The sequence below is a fragment of the Triturus cristatus genome, chromosome 9, assembly GCF_964204655.1.
Source record: "Triturus cristatus chromosome 9, aTriCri1.1, whole genome shotgun sequence".
NCBI classification, from domain to species: domain Eukaryota; kingdom Metazoa; phylum Chordata; class Amphibia; order Caudata; family Salamandridae; genus Triturus; species Triturus cristatus.
The window spans coordinates 413,279,835-413,298,753 of record NC_140592.1 but is presented as its reverse complement, the minus strand read 5'-3'; the positions used below and the strand labels follow the sequence as shown (position 1 = coordinate 413,298,753).

The 18,919-nt window shown below is 43.7% G+C and overlaps 1 protein-coding gene across 1 annotated transcript in view; it reads left to right on the top strand.

The window, feature by feature from the left end:
* The window catches only part of AXL (AXL receptor tyrosine kinase), a 247,585-nt gene that overhangs the window by 181,955 nt on the left and 46,711 nt on the right, over window positions 1-18,919 (top strand). The window contains exons 7-12 of the mRNA XM_085625286.1: window positions 225-420; window positions 2,678-2,817; window positions 4,030-4,174; window positions 5,636-5,662; window positions 6,346-6,481; window positions 7,864-7,955. Coding sequence (XP_085481412.1) covers window positions 225-420; window positions 2,678-2,817; window positions 4,030-4,174; window positions 5,636-5,662; window positions 6,346-6,481; window positions 7,864-7,955 — 736 coding nt within the window. The remainder of the gene's footprint in view (window positions 1-224; window positions 421-2,677; window positions 2,818-4,029; window positions 4,175-5,635; window positions 5,663-6,345; window positions 6,482-7,863; window positions 7,956-18,919) is intronic.

Sequence of the window (18,919 nt, the reverse complement as noted above, 5' to 3'; positions counted from 1 at the left end):
CCTGAGGAGTTCCTCAGGCACTGTAAAGCAGAAGTTTAAGTCCATTGTTGCAAAAAAAGGAGGAAGAAAAAGTGTCTTTCAGCACATACAACTTCTCTTTTTGCACGTGTTTGTGACCTTAATTGTTTTCAAGAATGAATTCCTTGTGAAACCGCTCTCTTTCCTGCCTCCCACTGCTGCCCCCACCCACTCAATCATTTTCTTTCTTTCCTTCCGTAAAAAAGGCCACGCGCCCTCACACCGACCTAAGCCACGTGCCTCACCACAAGATATACAACCAGAACCTCAATGTCCCACCCTTCAGTCACGTGATCGATGGTCTGGCGCCATTCACCGTCTACAACGTCCGCCTGTCCTGCCGGAGCAGCCAGGGTGTCTCCCATTGGACTGACTGGGTGCCCCTAGCCACTCAGGAAGGAGGTAGGCACAAGTTTTAAAGATGACTTAAGATGTGTTTTGAGAGGTGTGTGGGGGGGGGTTCAAAATGGACAACTTAAGTTTTCCATGTGCCAACATCATCAGTTCTTTTTAGGTCTCGCCGGACCCAGCGCATGCGCTGGTCTGGCGAGACTTATTGAGAGGGCTCCAAAAAGTGCTACCAGGCCAGCCTAGAGCTACAGTGCATGTGCGCCGGCGCGCGCGCGTCGCGCTTTACCGCGATTACTTTCACTTTCGCGGCCGCTTTGATGTTTGATCGTGATCGCGATCACTTTCACTTTCGCGACTGCTTTGCATAGCCAATAGGTCTCGCTTTTGGGACCTTATAAGTATTTAGTTATGCAACTGTTTCATGGCTAAACACTTATAAGGTCCCAAAGGCGAGACCTACTGGCTATGCCAATGCTTGTTGTTATTCCAAGCCTAACCTAGTTACTAACTTGTACATTTCTTATAAGCTGTCCATTTTAATACACTTTGACCAGAAATCTAAACTACATCATAGAAGAGATAGCCCATTTTTGAAGTGTGTGTGTACCATACAATTCCAGAGTCGGGCTGTGCTCTCCTGATGATGTCCAGTGAGATAAGAAAAAAGTGTTGTGGGGTTTCTTGTGATCCAATTGGATGGAGTTTTAATAATGTTCTGGCATTGGACTGCGTGTTTCTTTCTATATCCACACGAAGAGGACATGATGCACATCTGTGTGTGAGAGGTAATCCTGTGTTGTTGCTTGCACTCTATCTATTCTCTCTCTGAGTTGAAAGTTGCGTTGCTGCTGACTGTAATAGGGTTTCAGTCTGCACTGCTTCCCACTTATTTATCCAGACTCTATCACCAGAATGTGCTTTTAGATTCTATAAAATATTTCACACTAAAATTATCTAGTGCAAAGAAATGATAGCATTTGTGAAACTTTGGGAAGTTCTAGATACAGAAACAATACTTGTGGTATAATGAGGCAGCTGTCGTGCAGGATTGAGGGTCAGTGCTGTTTCCTTTGGGTGTGAGGATTTGTCTAGCTGTTAAAAAATCCGAGTGTGTTGCCACTCGTGCTCCCCTTCACAAGCACCTTTTATTTCTTTGGGGAGTTTTATATTGCGCGAACTTGACCCAAAAGTATCAGGGTGCTGTACATGAGCACCAGTTGCGTTACAGAAGGACAAATTCATTTTTGTTAGGCACGGGGAGATTATGTGATTTGCCCAGAATCAAAAGATGTTGAGGATCATTGCTGAGACTCGAACCCAGTTCCCCAGATTTGAGATCGACCGCCCTAGCCGTTAGGCCACATCCTCTCCCTTGCCTGTTATCCCTACTTATGCCTGTCTCTCCGTTCTGTAGCCATATGGAAAGCTGTTTGTATTGGCCGAGCTGCCAAGCGTGGGTTGAGCTGGTGAGGCATTTTTAATGTATCTGCACTTCCACTCAGTACCAGAACGCTTGGCAGGAGGGAGGCAGAAGGAGTGAGAGGTGGGTTCTGTTCCCTCAGCTGCTCTGTGTCTCCAGGTGGAAACTATTACCATGTTGTGATCCAAAAATGCAGCGAATAATGCTGATCCCTCCATTTCCCTGTTTTGATTTAGTAAAACAGGCCAGAGCGCTGCCCTCCATCTTAAACACAGTGGCGACGGCGTGGGCTCTCAGATGCCTGAACATTTTGCCTTGCGATTTTCTATGACCTACATTAAGATACGAGGTCACCGATACTTCTTCCCAAATTCCAATCTTGTTTTATGATTTCCATTACCTGGTAGTATTGCAGAGGATCACACATGGATTTTCCAACTCTATTGATGCATGGTTCTAGATGGTTGACGTCTTGACCAGTGACTACCTGTAGCTCTTTTATTCAGTGGATAAAAGACTGCCCTTGGCTCACAGCATAACTTGTGATAACACTCCCATTTCATTTTTTATTTCATGAGACTTCCACAATTCGCAACCGTTTTAGGTTGTAACGAAGATTCTTTGCCATGAAATTGGGGGTCCTTTCATTGTGATTCATGCTTTATGAGTTGGTCAATATTTCAAAGGGAGTAGCAGAATAATTATTCTTGTTGCATTGACAAATAAAGGTCAAATGAGAAGCACGTGACAGTGGGAGTGGCCTCTAGACTCCTCCCTTCATGCCCTCTCCTGGACTCTTCTTGATGAGTGTTGATCTCCATCACCAGTGGCTGAGCCAGCATTGAAAGACACTCAAATTAGCATCTTGCTTTTTCTTTTCCTTGGCAGTTCCCTCTGTGCCCGTCGAGAATGTCACGGCCTACCGGAACGGCAGCCATGCCATCGTGCAGTGGGAGGAGCCCAGTGGGAGCCTCAACGGAATCTTACTTGGATACAAGCTGGCCTATCAGATGGAGGATTCTCCAGAGGTGAGAGGCGCATAGGGTCTGGCTTTGAGTCTTGGAGAGGGCTGCACCGCACTTGTATTCCACTTCATGTGAAGGACTAAACTAGGCCTATATTGTTGCAGTGTTGCCAATAAGATCCATAGCATCAAGACAACATATGTGTGTTCCTGGATTAACATTTGGCACCCTAATGTGTTTAGGGAGATTTAAATGATATATACTTCCACTCACCAAACCAGATATGGATGACTTGTAAAAGAAAAACTCAAAATTGGAACTGTGGCGTCCTGATGGCATAGAGCTAATTGGCAACCTAAATCAACAGTGACCGAAAGACAGTTTTCTAAGCTGAAAGGATGGCTTCCTGGAATCCATGCCTCTAAAGATGTTGATTTTTGTTTCAGCATTACTGAAAGTAATAACTCTGTTGGTAACTTAGGGCCCGATTTAGAGTTTGGTAGATGTGACATTCTATCACAAACATGACAGTGGTCCTGTCTGCCATATTACTAGTGCATTATATCCTATGGCACTTGTAATGCCATAGGATGGATTGACTGACTATCCCATTTGTCAAACTCTAATTCATGCCGTTAGTAATCTCGACCCATCACATGAGAAGGACACCTCTGTTATGGGCACTAGTCCTAAACCCCAGTTCTCTACGAGGGCCCGTGTTTAGGTGTGCATAATACAAAAACCTTTAGTATATACATACTGCCTGGGTGTAAAGTGACCAATTTAAATTTAGTAACCAATTCACTCATATTGCTCACACTGATCACATGATACCAGCAAGAATGGGCTTGAGAGGCGTGCAGAGTTTACTGCTGGCACTGAGCACCTGCTGCGTATAAATAGCCCTGGTGTAAATTCCAGTTGACCAGAGACAAATGTTTTCTACTGGATCCAGTTTTGCGCAGGCTGTTCGAGATTGAATGAACTGGTGTGAAGAAAATTCCAGTTGACTGTTTTTGCTGGTCAGAAGTGGTCATTGCTGTATAGTAGGAAATCAATGTTTTGACTGTATTTTCTTATCTAGAAAGTCTTTAGCTGGACACATATAGTTCAATTTCCAAAAAGCAATTTGTCACAAGAGGATTCCTTAGAAACCTTTTGTATCTGAAATTTCCACCCGAGGTTGCTGGGATATACGTCAGGCTGTGCTTCGCACGGTGCCAAGGTCCCATCAGCTGCTGGTCATGTATCTCATAACATGAGTTTGCTTTGCAGGTGCTGGTGGATGCTGGCATGATTAACGAGATGACCCTGGAAGTGAATCTTCGTGTTACGAACCTGACGGTGCGCGTGGCTCCATATACCGTGGCAGGCGACGGGCCATGGAGCGAACCCGTCTCAGTCTCACTGAGGAGCTATGGTGAGCATAAATCTGGAATTCGCCCCATGTTATGTTATATATAAAATGTGTAATGTGCCATATTCACATGTATATGGTACTACAGAGCTGTATGGAATCCGGTCACCACTTAACTTCCTGAAATATTCACACCTGGAGTCAGCATTGCTGGCATTGTAATTGGTTGTGTGTCTTATTTTTTAGAGGTAAATGATATTGGATGGTGGTCAGCGAGGCTGTATTAGACTAGTATGTTGTTAATCGCTGGCTACATTTGGTATGGATTTATAGTTTTAAAAAATATTTAAATATTATCATCTTGAACCATCTCCTTTGCTCTAAATATGTTAAAGTTGGTACAAAAAAACAAAAACAAAAAAAACACATGCTGGTGGATTTGCTAGATGGAGTTTTTTGCAATCTGTTGACTATTCTGTTGAAATTTTATAGCAATATATTTTGGTTTTCTCTAAGTTTATAAAGAACCTTTCATTGTGTTTTGCTTTCGACTGATTTGTAACATTGCGCCATGGTTTATTGCAGTTCTTCCTAAAGTCTGTTTCACCCTTTTGGGGCACTGTCCCTTTGAAGAACACATTCGAGAAGAAATTAAATAATGAAAATGTGTTTTGTTCACCTAGGGATTTTTTTTAAATAAAAGTCTACTAGAACTCTATGGATGATTTGAATACATTGCAATAAATACAAATAAGAGTGTCAGAAAATCTACACTTAAATGTATGTAATGCACCAAAGAAAAGGAGGCTGTAAAATGCATTTTTTTTTATAAACGTGTTTATTTATATGTATACTTTTTGTATTCACTGTAGTTGTTACCACTTAGCTCAATCACTGCATAGTGTGCCATTGAAGGCGCCATGTTCCACGCGTAGCATCTAGGCATTTAGACGCCATGAACGGTGGTGAAGGGAGTATGCTGGAGAGAGGTGCTATAATTGGACTATACCCCATTTACCATACTCAACTTTTGGTCATATGAGATCACATCCTGGCAATGGCACAAATGTGTGGATGTGGCCAAATCGCTTTGTATCTTTGAACCTTAAATTCTAAATATGTGAAATATAACTATATGCTTAGCGCTAATATATGTATGTGTTGTCGCATTCGTCCACGATCACTTCGCCACTCACTATGTAAGGATTCATCTCCCGCTGTCAATGACCCAAGAGATCACTATGTACCTGAGTACAATGTTCCTGGCAGAAATACTTTATTCTGAAATTCATTTCCTTTTTAAAAAAACGTCCCTAGCAGTGCAAGCGTCCTCATGATGGCCATGTGACTGAAAACTGTGAGGGATTTTACAAAGTGTTCAAAAGTGCCCCGTGTCAGTGAGGGTTGCAGTCAGGAACTTCTATTTTCAATATATTTTTCACTGCAATAATTTTTGTGTGGGTATTTTACCTTTTTGTAAACGATGCCTTTTTCAACATGACTTTCTTTTGCATTTACTTTTAGATGAATATATTCCCCTGCATCAGCAAGGTAAGAGTATGCTTTTTTCATCTCTCTAAGGAAGGGAGGGATACACAGCCAAACTGTCATCCTACCGTGGTATAACTACTGTAGGTTGAGCTAGGGCTGGGTGAAATTGTGAAATGTATTTCTCATGAAAAATACAACAATTATGTGAAATACACAAATGATGCCAACTGTACTTGGCTGGTATGTCTGCGTGCAAGGGCATCCCACGGGTGCAGACGTCCTGTGAGATACTGACAAGATTGGGTGAAGCAGAAAATGTCTCTTGGTTGTGTCTAAGTGTTGCTTGGTTGGGGCAGATATGGGTTTTACATTTGCCACACGACATTTTGTGCTGAAATTAATATCCCTCAGCCTAAAATGTCCCAAATTGAATGATTGCAATAGCAAAAACATAGTGAAATTCACATAATGCAAAATATGCAAATTTCCCAAGATTTTGTCCTTGTAATAGACATTTCGCCCAGGCCTATTCCAGTAGTGCTGTGGTGTAAATTAAAAAACACGGCATGTTATGCATAGATAAAAAAATGTTTTATGTTTAGGGACTGTGTAATGTACAATGCTATTCCAGTGTAACCCAATGATTGTCAACTGTGCAGTTTGGTGCAGTGACACTCACCTATAATGTTGGGCAGAAATTAACATTTTAACACCTTTGAAAAGTCTTGTCTTTTCTTGTGCAGCAATAGGAGAGAATCCAGCCCCAGTTCTGTCTTGGCACTGGTGGTACGCTGCCATGGCAGTCGCGGTCGCCTTTGGCTGTGCCATCATCATTGCCGTGTTCATGGCCCGACTGCGAAAGAAAGACACACGGTTTGGGTAAGGGCATATTCTGTGTATGTTTTGTTTCCCATTTCTTTAAAAACAGTCTTTCTTTCATTTTACAACATGCGTAAAAGTGCATTAGTAGTTGCAGACTATTGTGTTTATATCTTGAAGAACAGTAAGACGGAATCGTTCGGTTAATGTTCTGTACGGCCATCAGTGTTTAATTTATAAAAAAATAAGTGCCAGGGGTACCGTCAGGAGGCCACTGCAGCTTCCACCACCCATTGCCCTGCTATGCTGTCAATGATAGTAACAACACAACTACTAACCATCACACTCCTACAAGTGTGACAATTCGGACTATTTCAGGCCCCCAAAGCTATAAGGATGGCTTGGGCGGCAGGTAATGGTCATTTTTTACGAATGTAGCATCAATAATTAACTGTTGCTCTGGTCATCTCTAAATTAGCTGGATAGTGCCACTTTGTGGCAGACTGTTACAAGCGCCGGTGCTAACAATTAATTAAACCGCCGGCTCAAATTAAGCACTGACTGCCATGCTTTTTTAGTGTTTCACACCCTTGTTGAGACACCAAAGTGCTTTTTGGGTGGTCGGATAAGGAGCTACCTCCTTTGTTTTGCGTGTGGGTTTATAGCGTCGCCTGTATGGGAAGTGTGGTGTACCAAGCATAACAGTAGGACTGCTCCTATTGTGTACTGGCGAACTCGCAGCTGCGTTTCTGCTTACAATCATATGGAAATATATAATATAGATAGAGTCACACTTGCAGATATGTATTGTATTGCAACATTTATACAGCACTTATTACCCCTATGTGGGGCACTGAAGTGGTTGCCTACAAGCACAGAATGTTGCACCAAGTGGGGTGTGTGGTTGGAAGGATGTTGTCTTTGATCCTAGATGGAAATTGTTTCCTGTAATGCGTCCTGACCACAGAGGTGCGATTATATTGCCATCTTCCTCTTGCCAGATCTAGGAGGACTCAGTGAATCTTGTGTTTGGGAACAGCCAGTTCTTTACCACTCTCCAGAATTCGAGGTGGTTGAGGAGGGTCCAATGTTCTGTGAGATGTGGACTCAGCCCAAAGTCAGATGCTCACACTCAGTTGATGTAGTGCAGTCCTTTCATGACACTGCTCTCCTCAGCAGTCCAAGGCTTTTGTGGGGTTTCCTGTTTGTTTTAAGGAAGGTTTGTTTGGATCTTTATGATATTCTTTTCTGTGTGTTCTATGATGTTATTTCATCTGAGAGGGATCTGTGGCATCAATAGTAGGCTTGAGCAAAAATGTTTTTTGCATACCTGACCTCTTTGGGGCGACACTCTTGAGCGTCATTATTTTCAAATATCTACATTTTCATGAGGGTTGGTTTTGTAAGTGAGGTTGATTGTCTGTTTCTTACTGATTTTCTAGTCAGGCTTTCGAGCCAGCCGTCGAACAGGGCGAGTTGGTGGTGCGCTACAGAGCCAAGAAGTCGTACAGCAGGCGAACGACAGAAGCAACACGTAAGTAGCTTTCGAGTATTGAGCACGCTCGCTTGCATAGGGAGTTGCATGTTGGGTGGCATGCTATTGGAGCAAGCCAATACACTTATGTAATTCACTTTTAAAAACAAGCCGGATTTCGAGGGCCTTTAGCTTCCTTTTGAAAATGTGCATATTGCGCATTCACATCAATGCGCATCTACAGTTGTCCTATGGGCAAATCAAATCTTGCCCACAGTCAATGTGGCCATGGGTAGCCTACCAGATTGAACGTTACTCAATGTATCTTTTGACTGACTATTTCACTTATGAATTGTTGCCCTAATATGCAGTTACCTTAAGGGATTTTGCCCATGAGCAGGTGGCACAAGTACATTTCACAATAAATATGTACATTTTTATGTGTGGAGTAATTCGATTCAGGGCATTTTGCGTACAATCTTTTTTTGAATTTTCAAGGAGGTGCAACTGAAACACACCCAACTTTGAGCCTGCAACTTCTTTGTCCAATTCAGTGTTCTCAAATTGCGAAGGAGGTTCTAACAGTTTCCAGGCACATACACGGTGCAACAAGTGGAGGGACACGTACTGTACATCATCTAAAGTTGCAAATGTACATTATCTGCTCCACATAGGCATCTTGGTCAGATCTAAGGCCTTACCTTACAACACACTCAATTAATAACAGCAAAATATGAATGTAGTTCACATTGCCTCACGCAAACAACTCCAGATACTGGTGAGTGATGGAATCTTCGAAACCATGGCAAGAGGGTACCGAACCATATTACTGCTGCAGTCATAATGATGACAAATTGCACACCATATAAATATGTACAACATGACATAACAAAACATATGTAAGTCTACTTGTTGAAGACGTACGGCATTGTACGTCATCGACAACATCAACAACCAACTTTATTTCAGTACCAATGGTTCCATAAAAATATACAGGATAGAAAGTGCACAAATACATTTCGTAATTTCACATAACACAATAAAAAATCATCAAAAAGATTCCCCGATAAAAACTATACAAAATAAAGCATCTTAATATCATACCTCCCACCTGAGGCTATGTTTTGACCTTAGGGAATTTACCACCCTCCCACCTGAGGCTATGTTTTGACCTTAAGGAATGTACCACCCTTAAAGGAGGGGTCCAGGGAGACTATTCTCAGCTTAAGAACAAGGGAGCAATCCCCTTGCGTCACTTTTGCCCTGCCGTTGCGTCACTTTTTGTGACGCAGCGGGGGCATAAACAATGCGCCACGTTGCGGCCAATTTGTAATGTGACGCATCTAAGGAGATGCGTCACCTTGTAAAGCCCTGCATCACATTATACCTGCATCAGGTATAATGTATGCAGGGTGGGCGTTCCCATCCAAAAAGCCATGTAGAACTGACGCAGGGAAATCTACAAGATTTCACTGCGTCACTCTACGCCTTCACTGCGTCAAAATCCCTTTGCCTGCTCAGACCAGGTGTAAGGAATGACGCAGGGCTTTTTGAATAGGATTCACCTATCTGTTGTGGCGCATTGCTGGAGTTGCCTCACTTTCATGAGCAACTCCAGCAATGCGTCACTTTTGGGCCAACAGATATGTCAGAATTTCTGAACCATCTGACAGTCCTTGCGCCATGGTGCACCGTATTGTAAATACGGTGCATCCATGATGACGCAAAGGTTTCGTATGGAGGTGCAGGAAAACTGATGCATCCATACAGATGAATCAATTTCTTGTAAATCTGCCCCAAGGTGTTGCATTGGCTTAATACTTTGTTCGGTAAGGGGAGGGATATATCCCTACATATTATATTGGTAAGGTTGGTGGGGTAGGTTGGTTACAACAACAAAACAACTGCATTGTAATCTATCGGCAGCAATTTAATGCGACTGGTAATATGCACAATCTAACTAATTTGACCATGTGGTACCGGCTACCATAAAGAATAAGACTTTTCTATGGCAAGTGTCTTTAGCACCATCACCAGATCTGCAACACACCTCTCCTTGCTAGTTATTTCCAGGCTTGGTCTGGACTACTAGGCAATTTGTCAGTGCACAAAGGCTGGTCTCACTGACTGTAGGGTCTGTTTTTTTGGCTGTTTGTAGGCCTGTTTTATGGTCTGATGAGCCAGTTTTTACTGATGATTTCTCGGATATTATCACAAGCATTGCCTACAGCAAGCACAAATGCATGCAGACTCGTATTCCTTGCAAATACTTGAAAAGCTTGCCTTTACAAGTTCAAAACTGCCCTAATTTGCAAATGTGAACCACTTTTTGAGCTATCCATGTGCTAATGGAGGCCACTTTTAATTTATTGCCCGGGCCTATTTTCTGCCCTGGTTATTTCCGATATGGCAGTACTGGATAATGGATCCTGCTGGGGTGTGTTGTCTAATGCATTTTTCAGCCAGTTCAGCAGAACAGAGACAGTTGTTCAGAATGACATGTGAAGCGTCAGTCTGGCATTCCAAGAATGTTCTGTTAAAATTTAGGGTGAAGGAAAAGGCAAAGGCGTGAATACATTCACAGGGTGGGGACATTACACAGATGTGTCGCCTGGTAGAATGTTGAAACAAGATCATTTTGGGAACTCCCACAATGAAGGTATGAAAATATGGCACAGCAGACTTGTTCAGCTGGGGATAGGGTATGTTTACTCTGTCAACAGGCATATTTTTGCAGTGTAATTTTATCTCACTGCGGGCCCTTAGCCCCATTTGCTTAGTTTACTGCCTAATGACCACTCGGTAGCAATATATAAGTCATGAATGTGCCATGAGAATATTTTGTTAAATTAGTCCCTGGTTAGCACACAACATTGTCATACTGTTTGTTCAGGACATTCACGCTCAGATCTAATGCACACCACTCAGGCGAGTTTGCCAATGGTTATTTCCTATGTGTGATATATATTACAAAAACATTTAGAAGATAATTGGGTGGTATGTAACATAAGTATTTGTAACGTATGTTCACCCCTTAGGGCATTTTGGCACTGAATGAAAGATGTTTATGCTTAGCAAATGCAATGGTACTCATTTTATCGCCCTCTGAAGAATGAAAGGCTGAGCGGACCAACCGAGATGTGAATCTGTGACCATGAGGTCAAACACAGAGTCCTGTAGAGACAACATTAGCCCACTGAGCCATGAGGCCAATTTAGTTTTCAAACACTAAAGCAAGCATACTTGAATCCTGGTATGTAGCCTACTCTTAAAGCCAGGCTGAGTATACAAACCTCAGCTTTTTCAGAGGACAAGTACATAGCAAAGGGTTTGAGCACACCCGCATCCCCTTTGTGTTGTTTTGTGTCCACCATGTTTGAGCTAGCCTTGAGTTGTGCAACAGATCAGAGTATTTCTGCTCTTGAACATTCAGTGAATACCATGAGGCAGTTCTCAATTCAAGATTCAACCCAAGCTGTCTCCTCCTACATAAATCATGTCCTTAGCTGCTATGAAACACCTTCCACAATGATATCTTCTGAAGTATTGGACATTTTCTCTCCTCAAATGCCACATTTTTGCTCCTCTTATACTCCATTTATAGTATACAGATGGACAAGCCTCAAGGCCTACTCCTTCAGACTATTGGGCTGTCTGCAGTTTGGTAATTTCCAGAAAAGTCTCCTTACACTGGAATGCCAGATTGTGAAAGTTGTGCTAATAATTTTACAAGACTAGTAAATCTTCTTCAAGCCAGTGTTTTGGAAAAGGCAGTGTGGATTTGTGTTCTCACTTCCCTCATGAATATTGCTATAACATCTATCTTTCAGCGTACTGGTTCAATGTTTTTTGTTCAAAGGCACCGGGTTCCTCAAATAAAGAATGCACTGAACTAGCCACATGACTTTATTTCCTCCTGTCCATCCTTGCACTGTTTTTTTTCAAGATGGTGTTAGAACTAGGCAATTTCCCGTTGGTGTAGAGAGTAACTGAGCTAGAATCTCTGCTCTGTGAGCCAGTGAATGCCTCAGCGAGATTCACTGGGATAAGATTGCCCTTTTTGCTTTCCCATTTCTGTAATATGATGGTGTCTGATTTCTGTTTCAATCAGGAGCTTTGTCTTTTAGTTTTTGTTGTCTAGTCAGCTTCCCTAGGAATACAAAACTGCGCATAGACAGTGTTAATTTTTTGCCACACCTATGATAGAGGAACAAGATCTTCGCCCTAAATCCTTAGGGTAACCCCTCAATTTTTGTTTAGCGCATCTGCTAGTCAATGTTATGATTCGCTCAGAGTTTGACCCTTAGGTGTTATGGCCTTGGGCACTGAAATTAAAGCAGCATCTGCAGCCACAGGTGGCAGTGCCTGTACAAAATTGAGTGATATCCCACCAGGTTTCTCGGAAAGGCCAACAGTGGCGGCTCCTCCGCAATGGCGGAGGAGCGTTGCCCGCTGCCTGGCTCAGAGCCAGGTAATATTTTACATTTGCCGGCTCTGCCAATGGTTTTGGAGGGGCAGGACTTAGGCATGGGAGGGGGAAGAGGAGTGCTATGTGCACTCCACTCCCAAAGTGCACATATGTGTTTTGGCCGGCCTTTTCAGGCCAACCAAAACACACATGCGCACTTAGGTTTTCAACAGCCCAGCTGCATTGAGCAGCTGGGCTGGAGAAACCCCACAGACTCCCTGGTTTGAGCAGGGCGTCTTCCCTGCCTGCTCAGACCAAGCCCCCGTGCTGGGATTGGGTGGGAGTCTGGGTCCCAGGGGCTGCTGGGACCCAGGAAGAGAAGAGGCAGCGAACACAACGCTGGAGGCGGCTGGCTGTGGTGGCAAAAGGTACGTTTTATATATTTTTTTATATTACATTAACTCCCCCTCCGCGCTACGCCTCCCACACGACCCCACCCATCCCACCACCCTTTGTATATGGCAGCTGCCGCTGAAGGCCAATAGGGCCTGAGAACATTTAGTTACATGTCGCTCATCAAATACACTGAACCACTGCCTACTTTGTAGAAATAAATAAGTGCAGGACCCAAAGATTGTTTCAGGAGCCCACCACCAGCATTGCCAAAAAACAGAGATTTACAACACTTAGGCTGCTTAATCTTAATTCTACTTAATACCTCTTTATTCCATTCCTATACATCCCGTCTCTTTCTCTCACTCTTGCAGGGTCTTTTTTTCGCAGCTTACTCCCTTTGTCAGCGTAGTCCTATCTTTCCCTGCCCCCCTCTTTCTCCATTTTCTGCCTCTGTCTCTCTTGATCTAAGATATTTAAAGAATAAGGACAGATCCTCAAAAATTACTGTGGTGTCCACCACCTGCAATCCCCGGCACAAATTAAGAAATGCCATGAACAGAGTTCCTGATGTGGATTTTATCGAAAATAGACCTCAACCTCTTCCCGGGAGTGCGGATTGGTCAGTCCTCACAATCTACCTCTGAGACATTTGTGAAGTACTCAGATTATTGCAGGTTTTGTAGTACTGTATATTGTCTAGTCTCTGGGGAACTTCAAGGCACTGCACTATCACTTCTGACATTTTCGTTTTTGAGGCAGTGTTTAAAAGGCAAGTATGTGGTTGCAGTGATTTGTAGTCTATCGGTGTTGCACAATACTTCATCCCAGTCTTATATCCAATGTAAGGACCCAGCAAGCTAGAAGGTGATATTAGCCAGGATTAACACAGTTTAAAATGTAAAAATATAAATGCACCCCATGAATCTATAGTCTTTTTACTTTCATGCACTTAGGGGCCATACTACAGAAAATCTCTGACGTTACAAAAAGTGGAGCACATCTATTTTGCAGTAATTTCCATGTTTCTACAGTTGCAAAAAGAGGAGGGGGGGGGCGGGGGATTATTGAACCATTTCAAAACATGTATAATTCACTTTTTTGCTTTTTTGTCATTTTTCATGTGCAATGAAACGTTTTAACAAAGAAATCCTAATTCATGAATAATTTGGACAAAATTGAGAAACTAGAATAAGATTTTTTTTCATATTTTGCCACTTATTTAATAAAAATGGAACCGACTGATTTCACATTTGAAAAATGGAGAAACTGTTGTTTCTCCATTTCTCATTTTTAAAACTCTGCAAAATTTGTGTGAAACGCCCTTTGTCCATCTTTTGCCATAGTTTAAATACAGGCTGCTCAATTTTCAATTACACAAACAGGAAGTGGATTCGACCTGTTTGTTCCTCTAGTGCAAAGTTTCTGTAATATAGTCTCTGGACTCTTGACTCTTGGACTGTTATCTCCTCTCCACAGTGGCTTTCGCATGTATTCAGGGAGACTGGAATTATGTGATGTTGCGGCTACAGCTTTTCCTGCATAGTTATGGATTTGCCGCATTTGACACATACTCGATCCTCTGCTGCATATTCTGCAGATTTTGACCCCCAAAAATAGTTTCTAGCTCAAACAGATCAAAAGTTACTAAAAATGCAGCAACATATGTTGCCGCAAAGTGGAAGACCCTCCACAAAGGTTGACCCGTCACCTTTCTGTTGTTTATTGCTATATTTACATGTTAAACTGGCACTAATGTGGTAAAACCATTGCTCACACAGGATTACCGTGTAAAAATGACAAACTAATGAAGCGATATTGCATAATTTAGTCAACCCTGCCGCATAATTTGGTCCTCCCCTGCCGCATGATTCTGGTGGCCCTGCATATATTTCATGCTGTGCCCTACACAGGTGAGGTCTGGAATCTGGATGCCCTAGTGCCAGCTGAGAGAACCAGCGAAATCTGACTTAGTGGGAGATAGATGAATTACCATGGTAACCCCCGTCTACAGGACATTCTGAATGGCAATCAGTGCCAATTAGGAAGGGAGCCGGCGCAGGGGGCACAGCAAAGAAATGCGGGGCTTTGTGTGCCCAGGCCTCCGTTTTCTGGGCTGCGGGTTTGCTCTGTTTGTGCAGAGGCGAGGGAGGGAGGGATATGAAATGAGATGATTTGGTTAATAAATGAACCATGGCGTTAGAGGACAAGGGTCTCTTTGTCCCAGCTTCAGTGGGAACATGCTTTCGGAGACTGTTTTCCCCGCTTCTGTCGTCTCGCTGTCTCTCATTTCTCACCCCCTCTCTTTCCTTTTGTCCCTCATCGCTCCCTCTCTCCTGCCTTTCTTTACACTGTCCCGCTGCGCTGTCTTCTCTCCTTCAACCCGCCTTTATTTTGCTGGCTGTCCCCTTCATTTTCTCCTCTCTCTCTTACTCTGCCCCCCCCCCCCTTGGTCCCCTCTCCCCCTCTGTTCTGTCCCTGTCTCTCCCGCTCTCTATTACAGGTGTGAGGTGTTTTGCCACGCTCGGCAAAGTGAAAATGGCCGCCATCCAGAACAGGAAGGAATCTCGTGACGAATCCCTCACTCAAAAGGTCATGGTGGCGCTATATAAAACTCTACAAATAAATAAAATAAAGACACGTGAACTCTTCAAGCTTCTCTCCTCAGCTCTCCCAGTTCAGTGCCATAGCCAGCGTGTCATGGGCCCTTGTGCAAGGAAGGAAATGTCCCCCCTCACCAGGGCCGGACTGGGAACCAAAACCGGCCCTGGCAAAGTGCTCGGCGGCCCCACTCCCCCCTCCCGGGGGGGGGGGGGGTTGGTGGTGCCACCACCGAGCTCTTAGCCAGAGACGGTTTTCGGACGATTTTGTTACAGGGCCGATTGCCCGGTGCCCGCTACGGCCAGTCCGGCCCTGCCCCTCACCCCCACCTGCTGTTTGAACTGTGAAATACAGCAGTAATTGGGGTTTAGGGAGCCCCTCGGTGTCCTGGACCAGACTGCCACTGCACCCGCCGCACCGATGGAAGCTACGCTTCTGTCTCCCATCCCCAGCGAGGACTCTCCTACCTGAGCATTAGACAAAGGCTGATAACTCCATTCATTTGATGTTGGGGCGGCACTGCCTGGGCAACTCCTAGACTAACCATGAGCCTCTCCCGGTAGGTGTCACTCAGAACTTAAGGCACTCATAGACGGCATTAACTAGCAGAGCGGGTGGAGGCAGTGGAAAGCACCCCCGCCTCAGAATGCCAGCACTATTATAAGATGAGGAAGAACAATTACCTTATGGTTCGACCTGGTGGTGACACCAAATTACTGCAAAAGGCACAAAATATTTTGGCATTTTTTGGTTATTAGAGGGCTCCATGTGCAAAATGTATTTCTGCTGAGAGTGCTGAAAATCTGCGAACTTTGCTGAATCCTACACTGCCTCCCGCGTGAGGACATCATGGTCTGTGCACACCTGCATTAGGGTTACCCGGAATAGGGCTCCCTGCTTCCTCTGCTGAGTGGGCTTGTCTGCTTTGGTTAATGTTGTAATTCAGCAAGTGGGGATTTGTTCATGCTGGTTTTGTGTATCTTGTAAGTTTTGCGTCAGAGCTGCCCATCTTAAAGGGAGAGGACTGGTGGCCGTCTGCGCTGGTGCTCGCAGGGGCCGCATTGTGAAAAAGTACCTTGCAGGGCCGGACTTGTGAATCAAAAGCAGCCCTGGCAAAAATGATCAAACCAGACCTACTCCCTTCGTCTCCTCGTGCATTCTTTTTTCCTTCAATCTATTCTTGCTCTCTCCTCTCTCTTCTCCCTCTTTATCACTTTCTCTCTTCCCCCACGCCCCTCACTCCCTCTCTATCTTGAAGTCTCCCCATGACTGCTTCAGTTAACTACAGGGAGCTGGGGAAGTGACAGAGGCAGCAGGGGCGGCTCTGAAACGGCCTGCAAGGACTCTGGCCCACTAGGGAAATGCCCAGTGGAATCAAAGGCCTATCCGGCCCTAGTTCCTTGACTAATGCTGCTCTTCTACCGGAATTGAAATCCTATGCTCCACGTACTTTAGTCAAACGGTCAGATGTTCAGCTTTCCAGTTCACTGCGGTTGCAATAGCCACTCTAAACCCATGCATTAAACCTCACAGCGACTCAGTGACACGTCAAGTCCATGCGTTACCATGACATAGTCATGCAGTGACATTATAATTAGGGCTCCCGGTTTTATGGTATTTGTTTTTTAAACATTTCCATCTGTATTTTTCCATATTTATTTTTTGGCCATTTTATTGGTGTTTATCCTTATTTATTTTATGTTTTGAGAATAAACTGACATGTAAAATGGCATATTTCCACAATTATTTAACTGATCAACACGCAATCGTACCTTGATGACTTTCGCGTTTTAGCACATTAAGCAGGCACATATAACAAAACAAAACTCCGACAGGTAAATATCAGCATTTTATACAAATACATGTAAACATATGCCTATATTTAAGGTAATCTCATCTGTTTTTAAATCCCCATGGTCTCTACCTGTTCAGCAGTTGGTCTGGAATTCATGAAGGACAACAATAAGAGTTACTCAGAAGAAGCACAATTTTCTGTATTTTTCCGCTTTTAAAAATAAATACAGACAGGATATATATTTTTCTCTCTTTATTTATCTGTAAAAATCAGTAAAAACTGAAAACTGGAAGCTTGAATTCTAATGCATTGTTTACTTTTCATCTCTCGAGTGCAGCTGCTGGGATCAGTAATAGATGGATTTGGATATTATTCTACGACATTGTCTATCAGTAAAGTTACTACACAGCAGTGATGACACTGCTACACAGCACAGGGTGCACTGCCGTACATGGAGGGGCACACTCACATATAGATCAAGGCACACTGAGGTCCAGCAAGGCAGATAACATCCTGCAAAGCAGTAGTACACACACCACCCTTAGTGTGTGTGGGGCAAAATGCTATGAAGCACCTAGCAGAGAGACCTACAACACAGATCACACTGCTGCATAGAACAGAGCACTGCTAAGGAAAGCCAAACAGACAGATCACACTGCGAAGGCAAGAGAGACAGACAGACTGAGCACACAGCTAAGGCAAACCAGACAGAGCACATTGTCATAAGCCACAGACCACACAGTTGTGCAGAACACTCAGTTATGGAACACAGCAATGAGCCCACTTCTATAAAGCACCGACTACACTGCTGTATGGTACCTACAACACAAAACAACACTAAGAACACTATTTATATAGTGCAGTGAACGATTAGACAGCACAGAGCACACTGCACTCTAGTTTAGCACAGGGCCCATTGCTATGATGGACACCAGAGACAACACTGATGTTTAGCGCTGCTCATGGCTCACTTTAGGTTTGTCTGGGGTACAGCACAGCTTGCACAGCTGTACAGCACGGTCAGGGCTGACTTCAGGGCTGGTGGCACCCGGTGCAACTATGTTTGTTGGCGCCCACCAATGACCTTCTTCTTCTCCATAAATTCCCTCACTACCACCCTTTAAAGTGACCCTCCCATCTCCATAACCACTCTCACATGCTTTCCTTTTGGTTTATAGCGCTACTCATACCAGTATAGGGTGTCAGAGCACTTTACATCCCACAAAAGTAACACAGAGACAATAAATCACATGTGTGTAAATCAATGTATAGGAAATGTTACATTAGAAAGAGGACTGCAAGGTACAGGAGTCACATGTCATCCATACTGGAAGGCAGTATACTTTAAGAGTACTTGATCTGTAGAAGCACAAACTCGGAATTTAAAACGTACCGCCATGGTTGGAGGTTGTCTTTACTAAGAAGGAATGATTTCTACCCAAATGAAACCTTTTTGCAACATTAGGATAATGAAAGACTTGGGAAAAAATCTTAAGCTCTAACCTGCACTTTGCAGTCTCCATGCAGCTCTTTGATGACAGTTAATAGCTCACTATTCTATATTAGGATTTGGTGTCTAAATTGCAAGTGAGAAAAGGATCTCTCCGACAAAATCTGTAACCCATTGAACCATTTAGGATATACGTACTTCTGTGATCTGCGTGGTCCATGTGCTTTGCAGCAGGCACATCAACCCTCTGCGCTACTTTATGGTGAGTCAAAACTACCACTAGACAAAACTCGATCTCTCTCCAGCAGGTCCATTAATCACCAATGTTGTCTTGGCATTTTTATTGTTGCCTGAAAACTGCTGGAGGCAAGGAACGC